The sequence below is a fragment of the Eptesicus fuscus genome, chromosome 2 (assembly GCF_027574615.1).
Source record: "Eptesicus fuscus isolate TK198812 chromosome 2, DD_ASM_mEF_20220401, whole genome shotgun sequence".
NCBI lineage: Eukaryota > Metazoa > Chordata > Mammalia > Chiroptera > Vespertilionidae > Eptesicus > Eptesicus fuscus.
The window spans coordinates 102,897,047-102,922,113 of NC_072474.1; the positions used below are offsets into that span (position 1 = coordinate 102,897,047).

A 25,067-nucleotide genomic window follows, 5' to 3' on the forward strand; every position below is an offset into this window, starting at 1 on the left:
TTAAAAATGAAATTCCTATTTGACCCCATTACCCCACTTCTAGGAATATATCCCAAGAAAACAGAAACACCAACCAGAAAGGACATATGCACCCCTATGTTCATAGCAGCATAATTTACAACAGCTAAGATTTGGAAACAGCCTAAGTGCCCATCAGCAGGTGAGTGGATTAAAAAACTGTGGTACATCTACACGATGGAATACTACGCTGCTGTAAAACATAATGAATTCTTATCATTCGCAACAGCATGGATGGACCTGGAAAGCATTATGCTAAGCAAAATAAGCCAGTCAGAGAAAGATACATAGCACATGATCTCACTCATTTGTGGAATATAATGAACAACATAAACTGATGAACAAAAACAGATCCAGAGACAGAGAAGCATCAAAATGACCATCAAACCTCTGAGGGAAGGTAGGGGAGAGTGGGGGTATGGGGGAGAGATCAACCAAAGGACTTGTATGCATGCATATAAGCCTAACCAATGGACACAGACAGTAGGGAGGTGAGGGCATGTGCTGGGGAGTGGGAGTGGCCAGGGAGAGGTCAATGGGGGGAAAAGGAGACATATGTAGTACTTTAAACAATAAAGAATTTAAATTAAAAAAAAAAACTTCCAGTGAATGACTACTTAATTGTAATTTTTTCCTGGTATAGGAATGATTTCTAATACCTACCTTTTTCTTCACAATTTATGTTTCCTTTAAGCACTAGTTCAGCACACAGTAACATAAAGGAATTTCAGCAAAAAAGAAAGTCTATCACAGTGACTATACCATTAAGAGAAGATGAAGTGGAATGAGGATAAAAATTGCTGTTTATTTCTTTGTTACACAAAGAGAATTAAGTGGTTCAAGACATTTGAGCCCATCTCCTATGTCCTTTCTGACATGATAGGAACATACGAAACGATGGCACCTAGACTAGGAGTCCAGCTCCGGGTCCAGCTTCTCCACTTTGATGACTATATCTGGAGTAGAAGCAGCAGCACCAGCTGGTTGGCTCTCTGTGTCGGATTCGGACAACACTTCGTCCTTGATTTTTATAGGCTTATTGCTGGCATCTTCGTCGTCGTCTGAAGATTCATCCAGCTCCCATTCATCATCGATGTCCATTTCAAACACTCTCACATGACGGAGATTTGAGCTTAACTGAATAAAAAAAGGCCAAATAAAGAATTTTAAAATGTAATGGCTTAACTAATACATTATATATAAGGAATTAGAAATCAGGTTTCCTATAAAACCATAATGGTTTTATAGGAAAATTAAAGGCCCGGTTCACGACATTCATGCACTGGGGGGAGGGTCCCTCAGCCTGGCCTACACCCTCTCGCAGTCCAGGACCCCACGGGGAGCGGACCTAAGCAGGCAGTTGGACATCCCTGGAGGGATCCTTAGCGTTGCCATAGAGGTGGGAGAAGCTCCCACCACCGCCACTGCGCTCACCAGCCATGAGCCCGGCTTCTGGCTAAGCAGTGCTCCCCCTGTGGGAGCACACTGACCACCAGGGAACAGCTCTGGCATTGAGCGTCTGCCCCCTGGTGGTCAGTGTGCATCATAGCAACCAGTCGTTCCTCTGTTTGGTTGATTTGCATATTAGGGTTTTATTATATAGGACTAGAGGCCCAGTGCATGATTGAATCATGCACGTATAGGGTCCCCTACACACTTTCGCTTTCGATCACGGGGGAGCTGGGTGCCTGTCCGCTGGTGCACCAGGCCTTTCAGAAGCCTCCGGCACGGCAAAGGCTTCTGAAAGGCCTGGTGCCTGAGCAGACAGGCACCCAGCTCCCACGCTTTTGCTTTTGATCGCTGGTGCACCAGGCCTTTCAGAAGCCTCCAGCGCGGCGGAGGCTTCTGAAAGGCCTGGTGCCTGAGTGGACAGGCACCCAGCTCCCACGCTTTGCTTTCGATCGCGGGGGAGCTGGGTGCCTGTCCGCTGGTGCACCAGGCCTTTCAGAAGCCTCTGGCGCCGCCAAGGCTTCTGAAAGGCCTGGTGCCTGAGCGGACAGGCACCCAGCTCTCCCGCTTTTGATGGTCCACGGTGGGACGTGAGCTCACTGCCCCAGAGGCCCCTTCTGTGCCGCAGCACAGCCATGGCGCAGACGCTGAGCTCAGCGTCCCGCCGGCCCAATCGGCCACCCTGGGTCCCGCCCCCCCCCCCCGTGCCTCCTGGCCAATCGCGGGCATAGCGAAGGTACGGTCAATTTGCATATTTGTCTATTATTAGGTAGGATTATTTTCCCATCAGTGTTCAACAAAATCACTAAACTGAAGCTTTCATTTTGCATAAAAGAATCTCCACATGCAATTGTAACAATTTCATAATTAAAATCTAGAACTGTTACTGATTACTTAGTAAGCTTTCTCAGAACAAGAGAACTAAATAGCTAAGGTGACTAACAAGCTCACCATTAACAGAAGCAATTCATCACAAAAAGTTTGCCCTGAAAGGACCATATGGATCCAGTTGCTTTCTCCTGTAACTCTTAGTAAGCAATCTGCAAACACTTACCACACAGGACACCTTTCGAAAACCATTCCCAGCAACATACTGTGCTTTCATACTTTCCAGTAATCTCCAATGCTTCTCGAAATGCAGGGTACGGGTAGGGATAGCACCACACTGTTCATCTAGCCTAGAGAGCAGGAAAAACCGACCCAGGAGTGAAAATGGGATCTGCTCCTGGTGTCCTAGGGGTTGTGTCAGAGTCAACCATGGGCTCGATTTCTACCAATATTCCCACCTATATAATTCTACCCAGCCTCTGTGTAAAAACACTGGGTGCTATATTCTACAAAAATACTATAATTACAAATAAGCAAAATATCTTCTTAGTCAGGTTTTTTATTCTCTTCCGAGGAAAACAAATTGACACATTTTTAAATTAGAGAAAGGATCTGCTTACTTAAATCTCAGTCAGCCAAAGCCATCTCTTGGAAATGGCCATGTCCTCTCCATGTGGCTACCGAGGCCCTACGTCAGGAAGGGAAACACTAAAGGCAATCTAAGGTAACTAATTCTACTACAAACTGGGGTTAACGCTGCTCTTGAAGAAAGAACTCACAGAAGTCCCATTCTACACCCCAAATAATACCAACCTTGTTCTAGCACATACCTACTGATTTACTAGTAAAGCAAAGGAACAGAAGAGCTGTTAAAGCCAGTATTTTTAAAATAAAAAATATGACTGACTGTCTGATTATCCCTGGTTAACTGTTATCTGGCATACATAAAGGACTGGAATATATGACATACATTAAAAACATTTTAACCATTATATCAGAAAGAGGAACTTACTGATGAATTAGTTACCTTGTAGAGTAATTCCCAGTGAACTGATATTCTGCAGAATCTTCACAGTTATACACTGAAGACAATGGCAACTGGACCAAGAGTCTGTCTCTTCCTTCACGTCCTACAGTGTCCTTAAGAACTACCGTCACAGTTTCATCATCATAAAACTGTGCATCTAAACAACTGTAGGTGCTAGAAGAGAAATAAGTTTTGTTACATGAAAGATGATCATAACTACAGAGACAATATTGGATGCATAACCAAGCAAAAAAACCTGACGATAAAAAAAAATCGTGACATTCTATACAATAACATTTGAAATATATCATTAGTTTGCACTAAAATCACACTTCATCTGCAAGTATACAGTATGTGGCAATCCCTCACTTGTGTTGCAAGCGAGGGAGGCCTTATAGGTATATATCACTTAACTGAGTCTAACCATATTCCTATAATTCACATGACAAAACATATCCTATATAACAAAGAGGTAATATGCAAATTGACCCTCATGCTGTAATGCCATCACAAGATGGCGGCGCTCACAGAAGGGGTGGGGCAGTGGGGGCGGGGCCGGCGGCCGCTCCACATGGCTTCCACCGGGGTTCCTGCAGCCCCATGGGGGCGCAGAGGTCCCGGTAGCCACTTCACGCGGCTTCAGCCGGGCCTCGCATGTGTGCCGCAGGGGTGGGGCCCAGTGGCCGCTGCGTGCGGCCCGGAGGTGGGGCATCGGGGCGGCACTCCAGGACTCGGGGCAGTCCCATGGCACGGGGGTAGGGGGGGGTCCCAGGTCTCACGTGATTTTGCATGATGGGTCACTAGTACATACATATTTATATATCATCCAAACAGAATTTAAGATTTACCTTCTCCTGACTTTCTCAGTTGTGGCATATGTGAAGCTCCCAAATTTAATAGCAATTAGTCCATTGCTTACAGATCTTGAAGAAAGAAGAGGGGGAAAAAGAGACTATGTGGAACAACCTGGATAGCCAATAATCTAAATGCTTGAAAGAACATGATTGTCAGTGTTAGTATATCTACCTAAACCCCAAATCCCAGACCCGATTACCATTATGCTCACTCTAGAACACTAGTAACTAATTTAAACACCTAGAGAGATAAACCCAACATCAAAATTACAACTTGATTTACAATCTTATGGTCACCAAAGTAGCTGGATACCTTACACAATTAAGGACATCTGGAACAACCAAATGATTTCATATCTTGGCCTCAAAATATGTCCTGGAAATTCAGATTTAAACCCTTTTCAGATACTAATGGCATTCTAAGTCTGATCTACCTTTCAGAACCTTCCCTTTGGATTCTCAAAAGTAGTGTCTGTAGGTGAGGCCTCTTGTTGAATGAAAGGCATACTTAACCTCGGGTAAAAGGCCTTTCTATAAGGAACCCACAATACAGTTTTGAACTTCTACAAGTTCATGAGACGTAATCCTGAGTGTTCTGCTCTTGATTTTTCCTAAGCCTAAAAAACATCCTCCATGTAACTGCTATACACCAATACAAAATCAGATACCCTAGAATCAGAAGGGATCTTGTAGCTTCCTAATCTGGCCCTATCGTCTATCTAGTGACATGAAAACTAAGACTGAGAACAGTTCAGGGACAAGTCATAAGGTAGGTTAAGCAAAACCTGAAATGTAGGGAAGAGGAACTGTATGTTTTATGATTAAGAATAAAATCTTATCTCTTCTGATTCAAACTTCAGATGAACACTTACTGGGAAATATCAGTATGTCTCCTTAAGATGCACATTTTATAAATTGAATCTTCTAAAATAGTAAAAAGAAGATAATGTAGATTTGAAGTTTTATTATTCCACCTAAAGAAAAAAATATTTAATGTCAAACACGCCATGTAGTTTTCAATGCACAGAACAAAACTGTGTTGTTCACATGATAAGGAAGAAACACACACTTACAGAAAAGGAAATTTGAACAATCTACGTGTAGAGTCCTCACTAAAACAAAAGGGAAAAAATTAGTAAAATTTTAAATTGGCTGCTGAATTATACCACCCAAAAGGCAAATAGAATTACCTTCTAGTATCTTTATATAATGGGATACAGATTGCTTGATTCATTGATTTTCCAATTACATCCTAAATAAAATAACGTTTAAAATATCATTAGAGCAGAAAAATACTGTACAGAAAGTGAATGACCAGCATTGGTTAAGTCTAGTAAAAAAAAAAAAAATCATCTATATCATCAAACCTTTTACACAAGAAACTTTAATGACAGTCATGACAGTAAGGGACAGAGAGGAGAGAGACAATTCTGAGCTGAAGAGGGCCTTGGCGATAAGCACGTAGCACCCTACGAGCCACCCCTGTAGTCTCACAGCATCAGCCACCCTTCGGGAGTAAACAGGAGACACAACAGCTCCGGAACTAAGGACATTTATGCCAAAGACTAAAGATGCCAACACTTGGATCTTTTTATTTTTAATATACGTAAGAAACTCGAAGAGAAAATATTAGGGGGAACCATATAAACCTGCCAGTTTTGTTAGTCAAAAGCATGTTCTATGGTTCACCTTAGTAACTATGATCATGAACATAAATGAGCCACACACTACAGATGTTCTTGCTCCATCACAAAGGCATGCCTTTCGAACTTACTGCGGGCTTTTGCAAACATTGATCAATAATGTTCTCCATCCGCCTTTTCACAAAATGCAATGATTTTCGAGGATAATAGGGAAACAGCAAAGGGCTTTCTGGTTTCAAAGAAAAACAGAAACAAACAAAGCTAGAGTAGAGCAGATGATCAGAAGGGAATACTCTGTTATCAGAGCCAGCCCCCACAGCTTATGCGAGGGTGGGATCCTCCCGGCCACTTGGTTACCCCTTCACGCACCCTCCCTGGAGACGCCCCGGCCTTTCATCACCCCTGCTGACTGCCCACTAGACACAGCCGCACTGACTACAAGCTGAGTCCGAGCAGCCTGTTACTCCACATGCTACTTCTCCCACCGAAATCCAACAGGGCCTTTCTGTTGGCTGTAAGAAGGAAGGGAAGATTTGGGAACCATAAGACATATAGAATGAAAGCAAGTTCATTCTTCTCTCTTCTTAGCCACAGTGGAGGGACAACAGCAGTCTGGTGCTGTTTTGGAAGATTGTGATACTAAAATCAGAAACAGGAGACGAGTGCTATGAAAATAAGCTCTTGACTTGTAAAAAGGCTTCTTTTTCAGTAGAAAGTAATATCTAATTTAGCATTTACTGACACCAACTACGCTAGGTTCATTGTATAGCTTATTCAAGTTATTTCTATTGCTCACAATACTTGTACAGAGTAAGCATCACGTTCTCCATTTTACAGATTACCAAAAAAGACCGAGCCTTGGTCAGAAGTTTGGGACTTTCAGCCCCAACCCCCAACATCTGGGAAGGGGAGAGAAGCTGGAGTTAAGTTCAGTCACCAGTGGTCAATGCCTTCATCAGCCACGGCTGCATAACGAAAGCTCCATGAAACCCCTCGACCACAGAGCTCGGAAGGCCTCAGGGAGGTGAGCACCTTGAGGTCCTGGGAGGTGGAGCACTCGGAGAGGGCCCCGTGCCCCTTCCCAATGCCATGCCCCATGCATCATTTCTAGTTGGTCTCCTAGGGTTAAAACTAAAGAGCAATAAGCAAAGTTCTAGGCCTCAGAGAATTCCTTCCCACTCTCCCTCCCTTCCTCCCTCCCTCATTCATTCATTCATTCATTCATTCATTCATTCATTCAGATAAGCAGCAACTAGATCCAAGTGGCAGAGATTACATCTGAGTCCAGCTAAAAACTCGGGCTCTGTAGTTAGCAGAATCCTAGCTCCATTACTTACTAGCTTGTATGAGATTGGGCCTTCTCTAACCTTCAGTTTCCTCATCAGTAAAATGAGGATAACAAGGACCTTCCCCACAGGTTCTTCTCAGGACTGAAGGAGGTAATACATGTATGTGGCTATCACCATAAGGTAATACACGTATGTGGCTATCACCAATAGCTAAACTGGTCAGATTACTCTTTCAGAAAGCAAAGAAATACTTTAAAAATATTCTCATCTAAAATGGTGACGTTCGGACGTATAGGATGGCTGCTATTCTGTGTTGCATCCCTAATAATGCTGGGTAGGGAAAGTTTTACCACATCAACATTTTAAGATCCTAGAACAGTGGTTGGCAAACCGCAGCTCGCGAGCCAGATGCGGCTCTTTGGCCCCTTGAGTGTGGCTCTTCCACAAAATACCACGGCCTGGGCGAGTCTGTTTTGAAGAAGTGGCGTTAGAAGAAGTTTAAGTTTATGAGAAGTTTAAGTTTAAAAATTTGGCTCTCAAAAGAAATTTCAATCGTTGTACTGTTGATATTTGGCTCTGTTGACTAATGAGTTTGCCGACCACTGTCCTAGAAAATGGAAGGCATAACAAGGAACAGGAAAGCTGCGACCTCAGGAGAATACACGGATGCATCCTGCTGTTAGGAGTTAACCAACTGGAACCGGCCAAGCAGACTCCTCTGACTAGCAGGCTCTATAGTTTTCTTTGCAATATCCTATTTTTTATAAGGTGCCATACAGACATCATCATACTTCAGAGTAAGCAATCTTACTAAACAGTTACCTGGTAACAGTGTTTTTGAACATGGTAATGTCATACACCACTTTGGATTTTTGTGTTTTTTTTTTTTTTACTGTTTCTCTAATCAAATAAAATGAACACAGAAGATAAATCGAAAGAACTTAGGTAAGTACTCAGCAAGGGCTCAGCAAAACTGTTAGTGGGTATACTGGTCTCCGATAAATAAACGCGCCGGCCAACACCTCCCGGGTCCGTGAAATACCTTTCAGGTGGCTGCTGTTCTGCAGGAAGTCATACCACTGGTTTCCCTCTGTGTTAGGGGGTGACACCAGGTCGTCATCTTCATCTTTCAAGTACTACAAACGCAGAATTTAAGATGTATGTAGGAAACAAGCAAATCAGGCTTCAAATTGTTTACATGTAACGTTCTTCTACGTAATAAGTTACTCTGTTTTACTGCCAAGTCCTCTTGGAAAGTGCCCTGCTGTTATTCTAAGTGAGGTGCTCAAAATTTGCTAAGTACCCAGCAACTAAAGAAACTGCTAACTACTAAGAGATTAGAATGCTGCAAACGTACAGGCCATAAATTGAATTTAAATTTTGAGTTCTATTTTCATGAAGCGTATTTTAAGCTTAAACATGTAAGTCTACAAGTTAATTTGAAAAAAGTATCAACTGTCAATCCACTCTGTGGCAGCAGTTCCGACCTCACGCCCACGGGCGCTTTCAGGGACCCGTGAGGTCGGTGCCGTCTTTACGGTGATGCCACGGTGCTGTGTGCCCTTTCACTGGAACGACACGTGCACTGATGGTCAAAAGCACGGGTGGGGAAACCCCTGGCGCCGCCAAGCGTCAAGCAGTAGCCCCAAACCTTACAGCCGCTGCTGGACTCCTCTTTGCCACACGCTCAGTTTCACTATCTCTGAGGAAGCTATTGAAATTATTAATGTTATTAAAGCCCAACCGTGGAGTGCAGGTCTCTTTAATATCCTGTGTGACAGACCCAGGAAGCATCCACACGGCACTGCTACTGCACACCAACAGGGAAAGCACTGGACAACGCAGCCGTGACGTAGCCAGGCACGTTTTTGCTGTTAATGGAATTCCATTTCACATGAAAGAATGATTGGCAAAAAAAACTATGATTATCCATTCTTGGGTACTTGGCTGGTATTTTCTTGAAAATGAAGAAAGTGAGGCTGTCACTTTAAGCAAAACAACTGCCAGTATTGGTTGCCAATGATAAAATTTAAACATTTATGCCAAAATTAAAATTCTGAAAATCCTGTATCTGTCACTGTGTAATTGACAGCTTCATGGGACTTAAAGACCAACGAGACCGGTGGTGACAGTAATGAAACCCGACTCTGGGATTCTGTATGAAAAAAGGTGTCGGCATATGGAAGATGTGCAGAACTCAGTGAACCGGCATTTTCCTAGTGGCAATACATTATATTACAAAATCACGCCTGGGGGACAGACCCATTCAAAGTGCCAGGCAGGTGAATGGACCTGCAGTGCATTAGAGTATGAAAAGTCCACTGATGCAATTTAGATTCCACATTGAAACTAACCTTTAATATACTGTCACTTGTCAGGATTTGGTGCAGTATCAGAGAATACCCACCATTATCTAAATCGCTACTAACATACTTCTCCCTTTCCAAACACACACCTGTATGAAGCCAGATACTCTTTATATACCTTAACCCAGTGGTCGGCAAACTGCGGCTCGCGAGCCACATGCGGCTCTTCGGCCCCTTGAGTGTGGCTCTTCCACAAAATACCATGGCCTGGGCAAGTCTATTTTGAAGAAGTGGCGTTAGAAGTTTAAGTTTAAAAAATGTGGCTCTCGAAAGAAATTTCAATCGTTGTACTGTTGATATTTGGCTCTGTTGACTAATGAGTTTGCCGACCACTGCCTTAACCAAAACAACATATCACAGCAGATTAAAAGCAGAAGCATATATGATAATCCAGCTGTCTTCTACTAAGCCAAACATCAGAGATTTGCAGAATTATAAAACAATGCCACTATCTACTGTTATATTTTCTAAATTATAGTTGTTTTTCATTGAAATTATTTATATTAACATGTAATAGCACTGTTATTTTGAATAACAAGTTATTTTTAATGAATCAAAAATATTTTATTGTTTTATTTCTAATTCCTAATAACATCTACCATTAACAGATACACCCCACAAAAAAGCTATTTAGGGTCCTCAATCATTTTAACAATGTAAAAGGGTTCTGAGACCAGAAAGTTTAAAAACTGCTACTTTTTAGTTATTTCACTAAAGGGCAGGGTTACTCTATAACTGGCCTTATATTACTTTCCATAAACTCTGGATAGTAAAGACTAACACTGCTAATGTTTTAAAATTAGTTTTTAAAAATTAAAAATAAAACAACTAAATCAAATCCAAAGCCCTTACCTGACCAACTTTTTCAACATTAAAGTATTTTCCTTTTCGATTATAAAGGTCTGGAGCCTAGAAAGGATAAGTAGAGTTTAATTAATAACTCAACTCACACACACACCCACAATCTTATATTTAAACCAAAAACTTTATTAAGAGAGCTGTTAGTGGCAGTTACTCTTTTCTTTCATGGACTGTAAGACACACATACAAACAAAAGTTCAACTTACAGGCGTGAAATAAATAAATATTGCCATTAATTAGCTCAATATTTTTAAAAGCATACCTGCTAAGGACTTTCAATGAAACTTCATTGAATTTGACCACTTCTTACCATTACCCAGCTCTACTGCAATTATTAAGAAGAAAAACCAGCATTACAGAAATACTAATTTCCTACCTCATTGAAATGTTCAGTAAGAAATTCAGCAACAAAGGTGATATCTTTTTGAGTCATCTATCAAAAACAAAGATAAAACAGATCAAGATAAAAGAAAGCTTCCCAATAAAAGAAATATTATGTAACAATAAATGTGACTTTTTTACTATCTACTAAAAGCCATCGGACAAATAAACAAAGTTCCATTGAGGAAATAGCAATAGAAGGCCAGATTATGTAACTCTGAACATATGAAATCCCGGGGTTCTGAAAAGCATGTCATTAAACACTTAAGCCCATTGTCCAATCAGTGACTCCAACAGCCCCAGAGCTCCTCATGGCTACGGTTGTTTATCATGCTAGGCCAGTGGTCGGCAAACTGCGGCTCGCGAGCCATATGTGGCTCTTTGGCCCCTTGAGTGTGGCTCTTCCACAAAATACCACGTGCGGGCACGCATGTACAGTGCGACTAAAACTTCGTGGCCCATGCACAGAAGTCGGTTTTTGGCTCTCAAAAGAAATTTCAATCGTTGTACTGTTGATATTTGGCTCTGTTGACTAATGAGTTTGTCGACCACTGTGTTGATATTTGGCTCTGTTGACTAATGAGTTTGCCGACCACTGTGCTAGGCCTATGCTGGGCCCAGTGCAGTCCCTCCTGTGGGAGCGGGGACTGTAAGCCCAGGTAAATCACCTCCCCGAGCTAAGGGCTGCACTCCACAGCACCGCGTGCTTCCGCGCTGGCCTCTGCTTCTCGCAATGCCCCTTCCTTTACCTTACCCAGGTTCTTCAGCCCGAAAAAAGCACACATCTAGGTCCCCCCAACAATGAACATAGTTTATCTTCCAATATAAAGGTAAGAGTGTTGTCTTAGAACAGCTGACTGTGAACGTTCCTGGATTACAAGTCCATGCCGCACCCACAGCACAAAAGATCTACTTTGTGTTGAGCTGCAATCCCTTACTTATTTATTCCACTGAGGCTAATTTTACTGCTGTTTTTTCAGCCTCAAATTTACCTATCTATTCAGAACGGACAGTTTGGGCAGGGGTGAGGATGAGTGAGCTGAACTTTGGGAACTCTGACCTAATCTGTAGGATCTTCCTGGAAAGAGACTGCACTGCTATTTGTCACAATCCTTATAGTCGAAAGAAATTACGTATGAATATCTAAGTACCAGATTTCCAAGGAAAATAGAAATGTACTTAAGATTTAAGAAGGTTAAGTCTCATAAGATTAGCCATAATAAAGGTATTTGTGAGATAAAAAACAAAAGGCTTACTAAGATCTGTCTCATGTCTACAGCCTGACAGCCTATTAACTAATAACTGTATAATAAGAACACCAAGACAACCAGCCAAGCTGAGCTCCACGAGGGCACAGATAACACATGAGAGAAATATACGGTTATAGACTACCTTATTCAGCTCGGGAATCACGTGGTCTTCGGTCATTCTCAACATTGCTGAAAATATAAATTTAAAAACTACCTTTAAAGAAAAACTACGAACGTAATTTTAATTATAGATGCTTTTCCAAAATTAATGTGTTTCACTGGACCAAATTTTCAATTTTCAATATCCTCTTTTCACCAAGAAAAACATATTTTCTTCTAAAAACTACAGGGAGGGAAAGGGGATCAAATATGGTGAAGGAAGACTTGGTTTTGGGTAGTGAAGACACAATGCGATATACAGATGATGTAGTGTTAAAACTGTACCCTTGAAACTTAATATAATCTTATCAACCCATGTCACCCCAGTAAGTTTAATAAATTTTTTTAAAATCCTAAAGGGTCAAGAATTTAAATTTGGTTTATATTTCTAGGTTCCCAGCTGTTGGGCTAATCATCCTAAACTCTTATTTTTCATTTGCTCCTTCATCCCAACCCACCGACACTCCAGACAAACAAATATAACCGCTGCCTTGTGCTGAGATTGCTTTTGCTAGGATTCCTCCTTCTATCCTGGTGATGTTTCTTCTCTTCAAATCTGCAAAGCCTTAGAATACCACAGGCGTGTTTCTTTCCCTTGGGCTTATTCACTACGTAAAGAAGCTTGCACTACAATCCATGTGTATGTATTTTTGTCTATAAACAGTCTTTAGTATCTGTGGCTATTTTCATCAACACTGTATGAAGTGTTGGGGCATGTGTTTTCTGTGTTACATGCCCCTAAGTCATGAAGTATGCTGCCTGTGCTTTAGCAGTGTTTGAAGGTGCTCCTTGTGTTTGGTCAGGAAAAGGCATGTTGGACATACTTCTGCAAATACAGATTTTAAAACTATTCTTAATTCAAACTTCTAAATTATTGGTAAAGCCAGCCATACTCATTCATTCATTTATCCTTCCCAAAATTATTTATTAAACGCAGCACAGGTGCTGGGGATACCGCGTATAAAGGAAGTCCCTGCTTTCATTAGGATGACATTTTACACAAGAGCAAGCCAAGGTTAACAGAGCTAAGGTGGCAGAGCCAGATTCCCATGAGGCCCCAGTGCCCAAACCAGTGTGCTTCCCACCGCGTCCTGCTCTAACTAGAAGGCCTGAGCGGCAGTTCACGCCTCTTCTAATCCCGCTTCTTGTTACCGTGGGGACATGCAATAAGAATGTAAGCTGCCTGAATTACTCCAAAAATTATAAGTAAAAACAAAGTCCTACTCCTGTAAAAGAAAGTTATTTCTAAGTTTTCTGTAATTCATTCTAATTAACAACTCTGATCAAATAACAGGCTGGCCTGAGAAACACTCTGGCTCCCCATTCTGGCTAGCGATGGTATGGTTTTGAGAAAAATCTAAGGATTATAAATGTCAACATCTGCAGACCGCATTATTTTATCAAAAGCAATTATATTAAGCTGACAAGTATGAAGTTTGTTTTCAAATATCAGAATTGAAGGTTTGCGCAGTTGTTAACAAATAGGGGATAAATTCTATTTATAACTAAATTTTGCATATGTTGGAGGAAAATGTATGCTGGATTATTCCAAAGGTTTTAAGAGAGGTCACAAAAATAACAGTACAAATGGGCCTCAATAAAATATGCACACACTGTAAAGTGAACATTAAAATTTTTAATATCAAGTTAATAAGTATCTGTTAATTACCTACAAATACGATGACCATGTGGAGATTAAAAAAAAAAAAAAAGCCACAAGTGTCTGCATTCTATTGAGCTATAGCATCACTGTCCAGTGGAAGTGACGGAAATGATCTAGTCTGTGCTGTCCAACACGGTAGCCCCTAACCACGTGGCTTCTGAGCACTTCAAATGTGTCTAGCATGACGAAGGAACTGAATATAAATTTTTACATAACTTCAACTAATTCAAATAGCCACATGTGGCTAGTGGCTACCGTATGGCATAGATCTAGAGACAGAAAACCAAAGTATAAAACAGGAGATAAGCTACTCAGGGGCAGAGGCTGTGTCTTATTTTTCTCTATATATATTAATTCTAACACCTAACAATGCCTAATACATAACAGGGATTCAAAAAAAAATTTTTTAATATCTTTTTATTGATTTCACAGAGGAAGGGAGAGGGAGAGAAACATCAATGATGAGAGAGAATCATTGATTGGCTGCTTCCTGCACACCCCCTACTGGGGATCGAGCCTGAAACCTGGGCATGTGCCCTGCTGGGAATCGACCACGAACTCATGGTTCATACGTCAATGCTCAACTACTAAGCCATGGTGGCTGGGCTCAAAAATGTTATTTTAACCTAAGGGGTTAAACAAGGTAAAAGAAAAAAAAAGGGGTGGGGGGGAAAGGGGGGATATTAGCCCTGGCTGGTATTGCTCAGTGGGCTGGAGCATCATCCTGTGCATCAAGGGGGTCACAGATTTGATGCCCAGTCAAGACACATTCCCAGGTTGTGGGTTTGATCTCTGGTCCGGGTGCATATGAGAGGCAACTGACTGATGTTTCTCTCTCTCTCTCTCCCACCTTCCCTCTCTCCTCCCCTTCCTCTCTCCCTAAAAATCAATAAAAACATATACTTGAATAAGGTTTAAAAAATACATTAAACAAAGGTTAATTATCAGTGAGTGACAGAGACAACCAATGCTACAGGTTACATCTGAGAGGATGTGGAGGTGGATGGATGTATAAAGAAATAAGACTGGCCAGGTGTTGAAAACAGCTGAAACTGGGTGAAGGGTGAAGGGCTTCATTTATATTATTCTCTCTACTTTTATAGGTATTTGAAATTTTACTAAAGTAAATATTCTAGATTGATATTGCTACAGTTTAAAAACAAAAGTGTGAAAATGACAAGAATGCTTTAACTTACCCACATAGAGCCACCGAAAAAATGCTTTGAAGTTTTTCATACTACTATCTATAACTCTAAAGAGATAAAAATAAATCGAAAATGAAATTATTACATAGGTTCATGTAACATTTTTCACTGTGGCATATAATAATCCTTACTGTCCTGTTATATCCTATCTGATGACATGTCAGCCTTTAGAACAGATTTTACAAATCACTGACACATACCCCTAAAAATAAAATTTCAAAAGAGCAAATCCTGATTCTTTTCAAAAATAAAATAACTCCTATTGTAACTGGTTATAACAGCCTTGCCACAAATGTAATAGTCTCTCCTAGCATTCAGTAAAAGCATGAAATCCTTTTCTAACGTTGCAAATAAAAGAAACCAGAAAGAAAAAAAACAAAACAAAAAAAACAGGTTTCAGCATTATTCTTTAAAAAAAAAAATAAAATAGTGGTCAGAAAGAAAAAACATGAACCCCAACAGAAAATTATAATAAATCTGTACTGTTACCTCCTCCGATATCACTGAACATTATTTTTGGAAGTTAACATTTTTGTCCTTACAATAACAAATCACAAGAATTGAATTTCCTCGTGCTTGACGCAAATGTACCCCCCAAATAAACTATTAGAAGTGGAAGTCACCTTCATGTTGATGAAACTGTTTCTGAATATATATCATTTTAAAAATCTCTTTAAGCTTACACCTATAAGATAATTACTCTAAGCAAATAATACTGCACTTTTCATTCCTAAATCTCAGAACCCCTCCCAAGCCTTAAGTTTCATAACAGTGCTGGAGAGGTGGGTCATTATCATTAACCTTTCCATCCCCAGTAAAACCTATGATCAAAACTCTCAGGCAGCAAAAAGAAAAAAAAAAGGAAAAAAGAAAAAAAGTTCTTTAACAATCAATACAATTTAGAAATATGGAGGTAACCTACAGACGAACTAAAAATAGCAGCACTTATAAAGTGTGAAAAGGTCCTAGAGACAGGGCCGGGGTAGGGATAGGGGGACAGGCCAATACTGCTTTATGTTATGAGACCACTGTGCTGATTTTAATCAAGGCATAATTTTCACAAAAACTTTAAAACTGGTTTTAAGAAAATCATGACAATTTGCTAAGTTCTTATTTGTAAGCGAAAGGGGAAAAAGTCCCAGGTCAGTGATGCCAGGTATCCCCAATACTTACTGAAGAAGTTCATTTGCCTTGAGTATGAAAGAGCCCACAGCAGTAATAGCATCTAAAAGGAAATAAGTAAATATCATTTGTCAGGTAAGTAAAGTGTGTTTAATGCACTCTGTTGGAAAATGAAATTACTACCTTCAATTCCCGCAGCATCTAATCCAAGAGGTTCATATTTTTGTTTCCATGAAGCCATTCCTTTCAGTTCACTCAGATGGTATAATAAAGACTCTGAGCCACTAAAACGAAGCAGAAATAAATTAGCATCATTACCTTCAGCAAGGAGGCAGGCAGTTACCACCTAGCTTGAACATTCCTGAATATTCAGAAATAAAAACTGGAAGTAACTTAAATTTTTTTCTATGAGAAATAATTATTTCTCAAAATTATCGCTAAAAACTGTAGCAGAATCATTTGGTCAGCAACTGCTGAGATGAGAACATGACCAAGATGATTGAATTTTGCAAGAAAATCGAATCCTGTTCCACAGTTACTCCTGGCACTTTTAAGACAGTCATATGATCTTGTTCGTTCAACAGCTCTATATTTAACATTCAGCAAGCATTTATTAAGCTCCAACTTTATTTAGGACAGGCACTGTGCTAGACACTGTGGGAACATAATGGCGAAGAAAGAGAATGGGTCCCCGTGGCACACAATCAGACATTCCATCGTTCAACTACATAAATGCCTTGAAGGAAATGTACACAGTGTATAACAGAAGAAACTAATCTAACCTGGGGGATAAGGGAAGGCCTCTCTGAACAAGTGATAGTTGAGCTAAGAGCTAAAGAGTGCCAAGCGAAGAGCAGGGTGGGAATGTTCCAGAAAGTGATGCAAGAAAGCATTAGGTAGGAGAAAAAAACGTCAAGTTTGAGAAGGCCATCAGCGGGGGTGCAGCAGAGGCCGGTGTGCTAAAGGCCACGCGAAGGTCTTGGGAATGAGCAGGCACTGGGAGTTTTGAAGCAAGAGTAACATGATCAGGCCCGTGTTACTTGAACGTTTACCTTGCTTGAACATTCCTAAATATTCAGACCCACCATGGGGGATACGTTTGAGGGGCACGGTGCGGACTGGAGAAGACCAGTCCAAAGGGAAAGGTGATGAAGGGTTAGGGGACTCAGCACAAAGGGATTTATCAAAATTTAAGTCAAACACTGAGCGCGTGCATCCGCCTGTCCACTGATTCGCTGAGAGGCTGAGAGCGCAGCAGCGGGGACCCGGAGATCTGGGAGGAGGTCCCGCTCTGACATTTGGTAACGCTGGACCAGCCATGACCATTCTGAACCTGTTTCTTCTTATGGAAAAGGAGGGTAATCTAGTCAACACCTTTCTAAGGTATTAAATGCAAAAGTACATAACATGCTTTGTAAACTTAAAAACGATATACAAACATACTTAAATTCACTGCTCAAAAAAGGGTATATGCCCTATTCAAAATATGCCTCATTGTTGGGTGAGGAAACAGCCCAGCCAGGGCCTAGCCCGGTGAAAAGATGTTGGAAAACAAGTTCATAAAGCAGAATTACAGGACTGACTTCTTATATCTTGGGTATTCCAAGATTCGCCTCAAATACCAATTTTCACTAGAAAAGGCTCAAAAAAAAGATGATGATAAGGCTGTAGAAAGAAGACCAACACCCAGTACATGCAAATGCAACACCAAAGAATTCTACAAAACCTACATACCTCTGTAAGTGACTTATGACCAATTTTTGTATACTGGAATATGAGGACTCTATAGACTGGCCAAGCTTTTTTAAGCCCTAATGAAGAGAGGAAAATATATTTAATATGCAAGCAAGATACGATATGCCAGTCAAAAAAAAAATTAAGACTGTGTTCATAGCCACTGAAACACGGACACTTTAACCACACACACCTTTACTGTTAACTGGTTCATTAAGAGGGTCTGAAGTTCAGCACTACAATGAAAAAGAAAGTGTTTTTAAGTCTTCTCTATTCAAAATCTGAATGAATATTTAAACCTTTTAAATTTAAAATAATAAGATTTTTAAACAAAATAAACAAAAATAAACAGCCCAGCAAAAATCAAGCGTCTGTTGTACTGGTAAAAGGAAGCAATGAAGTCCAGAAACAGACTGAAGTGTGTATGAGGAGTTACTATATGCTAAAGTGGCATTTCAAAGCAGTGAGGAGAAGGTATACTACTCATATAACCAAATAAATCACACCTGGGACATGTAAATAAAAAATAAACTATAAAAAAAACGCAGAAGAAAACACAAATCAATCTTTGAATACTCGTAAGATGGGAAAATTCTTTTTAAGAATAATGCTAAGGCAAAACTTAAAGGAAAAACTAATTTGGCTATATAAAAATTGTTAAATTTTTATACATTAAAAATACATATATAATATATATATTATACACATAAAAAATGATCGCATTTACATAAAAATGTGTATGTGAATAGAAAAGCCCAGAAAAGATATATACTATCCTTTGTTCTTGTGTGCCAGAATTTAAAAATATTTTTACAATGAATATTTTTTAAATAAAAAATTACTTTAAAAAAGAAGAAAAAGCAGAAGTACCAAATATGAGTTTATTACCTAGCTTTCCCCCACAACAGCAAGTGCATGAATTCATCTTGCACTGATGTGGTTGTGTTCTTTTCCTAAACGAAATGGATAAAATTATACGTATGTTTTAAATTATAAGCATATTTATTCAAAATTACAGGCGCATGACACCCTTCCTTCTCCTTAACCTTGCCTCAAATGGATTATGTACCTGTCAGTTACTAGGAAACAGCCAATCAGCTCTTCTAACAGCTGTCCTTATTCCCCAAGCCCCACCTGCCCCACTTCACCATCAGGTCCTCACCTAAGCTCTACCAATGGGAAGACAGTCCTTTCTCTTTGAGAAAACAGCCTGAGGTTAAACCAAGACATGTGAAAGAAAACCTGATCTTATTTTGCAAATCAGACTGATTTTTCTCATGCACCTTGTAGCGTGAATAAGGACACCAAGCATTCTTCACTGCGTAGGAGGCTCAGGCACGTTACCTGCACAAACTTGGTGAGACGAGAATCCATCTGCATCAGTATTTCTTCCCAGGCTTCACACATACATGTCAGTGACAAATTTACATACTATTAACAAAAAGAAGGAAACATCAATATGGTAAAAGGTATTTAAGTCAATATGCTAACTAAATGATGTGTGCTTCTTACTGTCCACTGTCTCAAAGAAATCCAGAATTTCCTTTCAATCACTTTTAACTCAGTTAAGCCAGAGGAAAAGACTGTAGCTAACATTTGATAATTGCTTAACTATCAAACATTCCTAAATTAAGTTTTTATCTGGTAAAACAAATACCCTCCAGCTTTTGACATGTATGCCTTACATACACGAACTGTCCAAAGGCTGGTTTGGTCAGCTATTCAATTTTCAAACAGGATCTTTAAAAAGATTTTGATCTCCCAAAATCTTTGACATCAAGTCAATCAGTGAGTGTGGGAGACTGAAAAAAAAAAAAAAGGCTACAATTCCACGTAGCTCCTCTATCCAGACAGAGTGGATGTCTCCAGCCCTTAAATCTGGGCTGGCCTTGTACGCTTCCTCTTGCATTCTTGACACCGCGCCTCTGCCACCACTTTATGAACAAGCCTGGCTAGCCCGCAGTGAGATGAGATGGTGAAGCCTAGACAAAGCATCACAGCTAAGAGACACCCCGATCAGCCAGCTGACCACCCATGCAAGACCAAGCCCCGCCCTGTCCTGATCAACAGAACCTCCCATCTGAGCCCAGACTGAATTATCGACTAAGACACCAACCTACAGAATCAGGGGCTATTTATTAAGTACCAAAGCTAACTGATAAGAAGACTGTTTTCCATAATACTTTCTTTACAATAAAACTTTAAAAATTCTAAGATATTATTTTATTTCTGGGAATATTTAAAACAATTTAAACTACTTTTTTCTCTTTTTTTGGAGAAATAGAGATGGATGGGAGCAGATTTTCTATTAAATTTTTGTCTTGCTTTAATGGACATTGTAAGATTATCTATCAGACTAGATACCTCTACCACAGATAGTAAGCTTTACAAAATAAAATTTTCAAGTTTGTTATTTATAGAACATTAGAAACTTATAGTAAACTAGAGGCCTGGTACACGAAATTCATGCACTTGGGGGAGGGGGGGGTCTCTCAGCCCAGCCTGCACCCTCTCACAGTCCAGGAGCCTTCAGCAGATGTTCGACTGATGGCTTAGGTCCGCTCCCCCGTAAACCATCAGTCGGACATCCTTAGTGTTGCCACAGAAGTGGGAGAGGCTCCCACCACTGCCGCTGTGCTCATCAGCCGTGAGCCCTGCTTCTGGCTGAGCAGCGCTCCCCCTGTGGGTGCACACTGACCACCAGGGGGCAGCTCCTGTGTTGAGCATCTTCCCCCTGGTGGTCAGTGCATGTCATAGCGACCGGTCATTCCACTGTTCAGTCGATTTGCATATTAGCCTTTTATTATATAGGATATTCACATAAAACAAGCTATAAATAAATACCTGCAAAAGAGCTGAAATGTGAGTAAACTTTCTGGCCATCCGAGTTACTTCAGGTAAGAAAGAGTACAATAGATTGGTTTCAAGCTGGAAAATCAAAATAATAAAGTGAGTCACAATTAGATGCACTTATTTAAAAAATTTTTTTTTAAAAACCTGCTAAGTATTTTTCAATTACAACTGACATTCAATATTTCATTAGTGGTTACATATAACATAGTGGTTACATATTTATTTATTTACTAGTAGCCCTGTGCACGAATCCGTGCGCCAGTAGCTCTCTGCGGGGCCTGGCCGCTCCACGCCCGCTGCCCAGAGGCTCTCTGCGGCCCAGAGGCCCATCTGCGGTTGGGCGCAGAACACTTGCCTCGTCACCGGGGCGACAACACAAGCGTTCCCCACCCCGGCCTGGCCAGAGGCCCGTCCACGGCCAGGCGCAGAATGCTTGTCTCATCACTGCTGTGACAAAGCAAGCATTCCACCAGGCCGCTCACACTGCCCACTCTCGGCAGCTGCCCCCCTGGTACTGGGGGACTCCGGCAAGGCTGAGAGGACTGGGCGCCGCCATCTTGTGGCTATGGACACCACCATCTTTTGTGATGGAGTGACAGTTAATTTGCATATTACCCTTTTATTAGATAGGACTTTAATATATTTTTATTGATTTCAGAGAGGAAGGGAGAGGAAGAGAGAAATAGAAATAATGATGAGAGAATTATTGATCGGCTGCCTCCAACACTCCCCCTACTGGGGATTAAGCAAACAACCCGAAATCGAACCCGGGACCCTTCAGTCTGAAGCCAAAGTTCTATCCACTGAGCCAAACCAGCTAGGGCTGGTTACATATTTATGTAACTTACGAAGTAATCACCCCAGTAAGTCTAGTACCCACCTGACATCATGCAGACTTACCACAATATTATTGACTATATTCACTCTGTTGTACTTTACATCCTCATGACTATTTTTAATGGCCAATTTGTACTTCTTAATCCCTTTACCTTTTTCACACTTACTTCTTTTAAAAAAGATAAATCAGTCCTTCCCTATACAAACTTTCAGTTATAAAACAAGTAAATCATGGGGACTTAATGCATCGCATGGTGACTACAGTCAATAATATTATAGTGCAAGAGAGTAAACCTTAAAAAAATCTCATTACAAGAAAAAATACATATATATTTGTATAACTTTGTATATATAATGGACGATAACCAGACTTATTGTGGTGATCATTTCGCAGTGTGCACAAATATCAAATTATTATATTGTGCACCTGAAACTAATGCTATATGCCAATTATACCTCACGTAAAAACTTTTTAAAATATAAAGCAGCACCTCCCAGTTCAAAAAACAAAATCCTATAATTCAGAAGAGTCAAGATCTAACTCTGTATCATCAGAAAGACTATGTCAGAATTCTGCTCCTTTTGAGCACAAGTTTTAAGAGTATCAAAACAAAACCTTAGGATTTTCTTTTTTTTTAATATGTTTTTATTGATTTTAAAGTGAGAGAAAGGGAAAGGGGGAGAGAGAGAGAAACATCAATTGGCTGCCTCCTGCACATCCCCTACTGGGGATCGAGCCCGCAACCTGGGCATGTGCCCCTAATGGGAATCATACCAGGAACTAAACCAGTGGCCTCTCAGTGCACGGGAAGATCTCAACCAACTGAGCCACACCGGCCAGGGCATACTTTAGGATTTTCTACTCTGCCGTGTTTAAGTGTGCATAGCTCACCGTCCCTTGGTTAGCAATCCCCTCTACATAGGTTTTTATACTACTAGAGGCCCAGTGCATGGGGTCCCTCGGCCTGGCCTGCAGGGATCAGGCCGAAACCGGCTCTCCGACAACCTTCAAGGGGTCCAGGATTGTGAGAAATTTTAGGCTAGGAAAAATTGATGATGTTCTTTTGAAAAAATGCAATAAGGCGGATGTGATTGAATATTGAGTATTAGTGAATTTGTTCGATGTTTCATTTCCCCCACAGGGGAGCTTTAGCATGCAGATTGTATGAGAGCAGGAACAATTTATATCTTGGTTTAAGAACTGCATCTTCCCTGTTGTCCAAAATCGGGCTCCCTCCTCTCTGGTTCTGGGTGCATCACCCGAGAACTGCAGCTGCCAAGTCACCACAACTCGGCAGCTCCTGCGCTAAGCCATCTGCCCCCTGATGGTCAGTGCACGTTATAGCTACTGGCCAGTCAGCCAGTCAGCCGGTCACTTAGGCTTTTATATACTAGTATATAGATTCCACATGTAAGATTTAGAAGCCACAAGTCAATTGTTTGCTTTCTGTTTTAAGAACCATTTGGACGATATGGACAATAAAAACCTACAAAACCTTTTAAAAATAGATTTACTCTCTGCTGTCAGGTTTTGATACTCACCTGAAAGTATGAAACTTCTGAAACACCAGTGGCAGAGACCTCTGTGACTACGGATAACGACTTCAAATCACTTGATAAACACAACGCAAGACAAGTACCAACAATCTGTAAGACAGTCAAATCCCCCAGAATACTTAGTATTACTGCTAGACTGCATCACGTACAAGACAGAACGCAAACGTTCACAGAGGTCTAAACAGCAGAAGCACGTAGCCTGGCTCCTGCCACGCATGTGTAGCCAGCCAAGGAAGGGATGCATCCGCCTAGCTGCAAGGACGAGGACACACGGGCACTCGCATACCCATATCAAGGATCCCCAAATTAAGTGTTGCAGAACCAACATATTCGACAGAGTCTTCAATATTTTCAAGAAGATGATTAAGCTATGGAGGGGGAAAAAGCTACGGGGAAGACAGAGACTTAGCAACCATAGCACCGGGGAGACTCAGTACTGAGCTTGTGATGACTTGCATCAATTCCTATCACAAATTGTAGCTCTTACCCACCACAAGGCTAGAACAACATTAAATCACAATCAAGAGTGTCCTATCAACCTTTCCGTGAAAAAGAAAACACTTGACTAATGCCACCAATAGTTCCATATCTTCATAGACATCATAACACTACTCTGAACTTAGAAAAGTGTCCTATTAACATTTAAGAACAAATAATTTCGTGTTTTATTCTTTTTCGTAAATCAGTTAGCTGCTATATTCTAAGATAAACATTATAGGAAATACTAAAGGAAAACTTACCCCTGTGACTCGGGCAATTTTGAACATTCCATAAGCATAAAGTTCAATAAAACCAGAGCTTCCTCCAAGGACAAGAATATTAAGCCTAATTAAAAATAATGCAACAAGCTGAGGACAACAGGGAAGATGCAGTTCTTAAACAAAGATATAAATTGTTCCTGCTCTCAAACAATGTGCATGCTAAAGCTCCCCTGTGGGGGAAATGAAACATCGAACAAATTCACTAATACTCAATATTCAATCACATCCGCCTTATTGCATTTTTTCAAAAGAACATCATCAATTTTTCCTAGCCTAAAAAACATCATTTACAGTAAAATAAGCATCCATTATTTTGGCAACGATTACCTTTGTATACTCCCAATAACAAAACAACCCTTTTCCCAGCTAATACAAAGTGCCATCAGTTTTATCATGGCTCTGATGCTAAATGTACTAAACAAGCTTAAAGACCTTGAATATTTAAATTTAAATTTTAGAAACTCTAGTACTTCAATCCTCCTTTGCTTGTTATTGAAAGAAACAAAGGTACATTATAATATTGTTAAGCTTGACACAATCAAAGACCACACAAGAAAAACAAATAAACAATACATATTAATGTCTGTATATTGTTCAGAGGTAATTGTCAGCAATAAAATAATGACAAGTAAAGGAATTGCCCTTGAAACTCTGAAAACTGCTTCAAATACCAAATATCGACTTTAATAAATTAGACTTGTTATTTAAAATATGTGCAAAATTTACCTGACATCTCCCAAAAGCTTAATAATTTCATCAGAATTTTCTTCACTAAAATATAAAAACAATTGGGTTATTTTTCAACGATATCCTTCAGATAATAAAAAGATTATCTTACTTGAAAACAAAATGTCATATCTTACCTAAATATTTTTGAGGTGTTGCTATAACTAGAGAAAAACAGAGACTGGGGTAAAAAATACTCTTAATAGAAACATATACTTCAAAACAAATGAGATAATTGTCACAGTGTTAAAATTAAACAAAAATCTGTAAGATTAGCTCCAATGAAATTAAACTCTGATACTTACTTTTTTGGCAATGTAGGTAATTTAGGTAAGAGAAGATTTGATTCATCTTCAGCATTATAAAAGGATGTTAGAACACTAAAAAACAAACAAACAGAAAAAAAAGCATTATAAAAACACCAAAGATTTTACTTCTCTTTCCATTTAAAAATATACTAGTTTTTTTAAATGCCCAGTTTTAT

At 40.2% G+C, this 25,067-nt stretch overlaps 1 protein-coding gene across 2 annotated transcripts in view; it reads right to left on the reverse strand.

The window, feature by feature from the left end:
- Positions 1 to 803: 803 nt before the first annotated feature.
- ANAPC4 (anaphase promoting complex subunit 4) overlaps positions 804 to 25,067 on the reverse strand; it is a 33,751-nt gene continuing 9,487 nt past the window's right edge. The window contains exons 5-29 of one of the 2 annotated variants that reach the window (XM_054729723.1): positions 24,889 to 24,963; positions 24,721 to 24,747; positions 24,584 to 24,628; positions 23,837 to 23,921; positions 23,082 to 23,186; positions 20,694 to 20,777; positions 19,194 to 19,280; positions 18,738 to 18,802; positions 18,043 to 18,085; positions 17,850 to 17,926; positions 16,299 to 16,399; positions 16,167 to 16,218; positions 14,985 to 15,040; positions 12,109 to 12,155; positions 10,712 to 10,768; positions 10,327 to 10,383; positions 8,151 to 8,244; positions 5,951 to 6,048; positions 5,367 to 5,428; positions 5,250 to 5,288; positions 5,049 to 5,150; positions 4,171 to 4,245; positions 3,323 to 3,496; positions 2,522 to 2,645; positions 804 to 1,155 (exon numbers count right to left, since the gene is read on the reverse strand). In XM_054729723.1, the coding sequence (XP_054585698.1) occupies positions 928 to 1,155; positions 2,522 to 2,645; positions 3,323 to 3,496; positions 4,171 to 4,245; positions 5,049 to 5,150; positions 5,250 to 5,288; positions 5,367 to 5,428; positions 5,951 to 6,048; positions 8,151 to 8,244; positions 10,327 to 10,383; positions 10,712 to 10,768; positions 12,109 to 12,155; positions 14,985 to 15,040; positions 16,167 to 16,218; positions 16,299 to 16,399; positions 17,850 to 17,926; positions 18,043 to 18,085; positions 18,738 to 18,802; positions 19,194 to 19,280; positions 20,694 to 20,777; positions 23,082 to 23,186; positions 23,837 to 23,921; positions 24,584 to 24,628; positions 24,721 to 24,747; positions 24,889 to 24,963 (2,059 nt within the window). In that variant the 3' untranslated portion in view covers positions 804 to 927. The remainder of the gene's footprint in view (positions 1,156 to 2,521; positions 2,646 to 3,322; positions 3,497 to 4,170; positions 4,246 to 5,048; positions 5,151 to 5,249; positions 5,289 to 5,366; positions 5,429 to 5,950; positions 6,049 to 8,150; positions 8,245 to 10,326; positions 10,384 to 10,711; positions 10,769 to 12,108; positions 12,156 to 14,984; positions 15,041 to 16,166; positions 16,219 to 16,298; positions 16,400 to 17,849; positions 17,927 to 18,042; positions 18,086 to 18,737; positions 18,803 to 19,193; positions 19,281 to 20,693; positions 20,778 to 23,081; positions 23,187 to 23,836; positions 23,922 to 24,583; positions 24,629 to 24,720; positions 24,748 to 24,888; positions 24,964 to 25,067) is intronic. The other variant, XM_054729726.1, reaches the window with a different exon arrangement.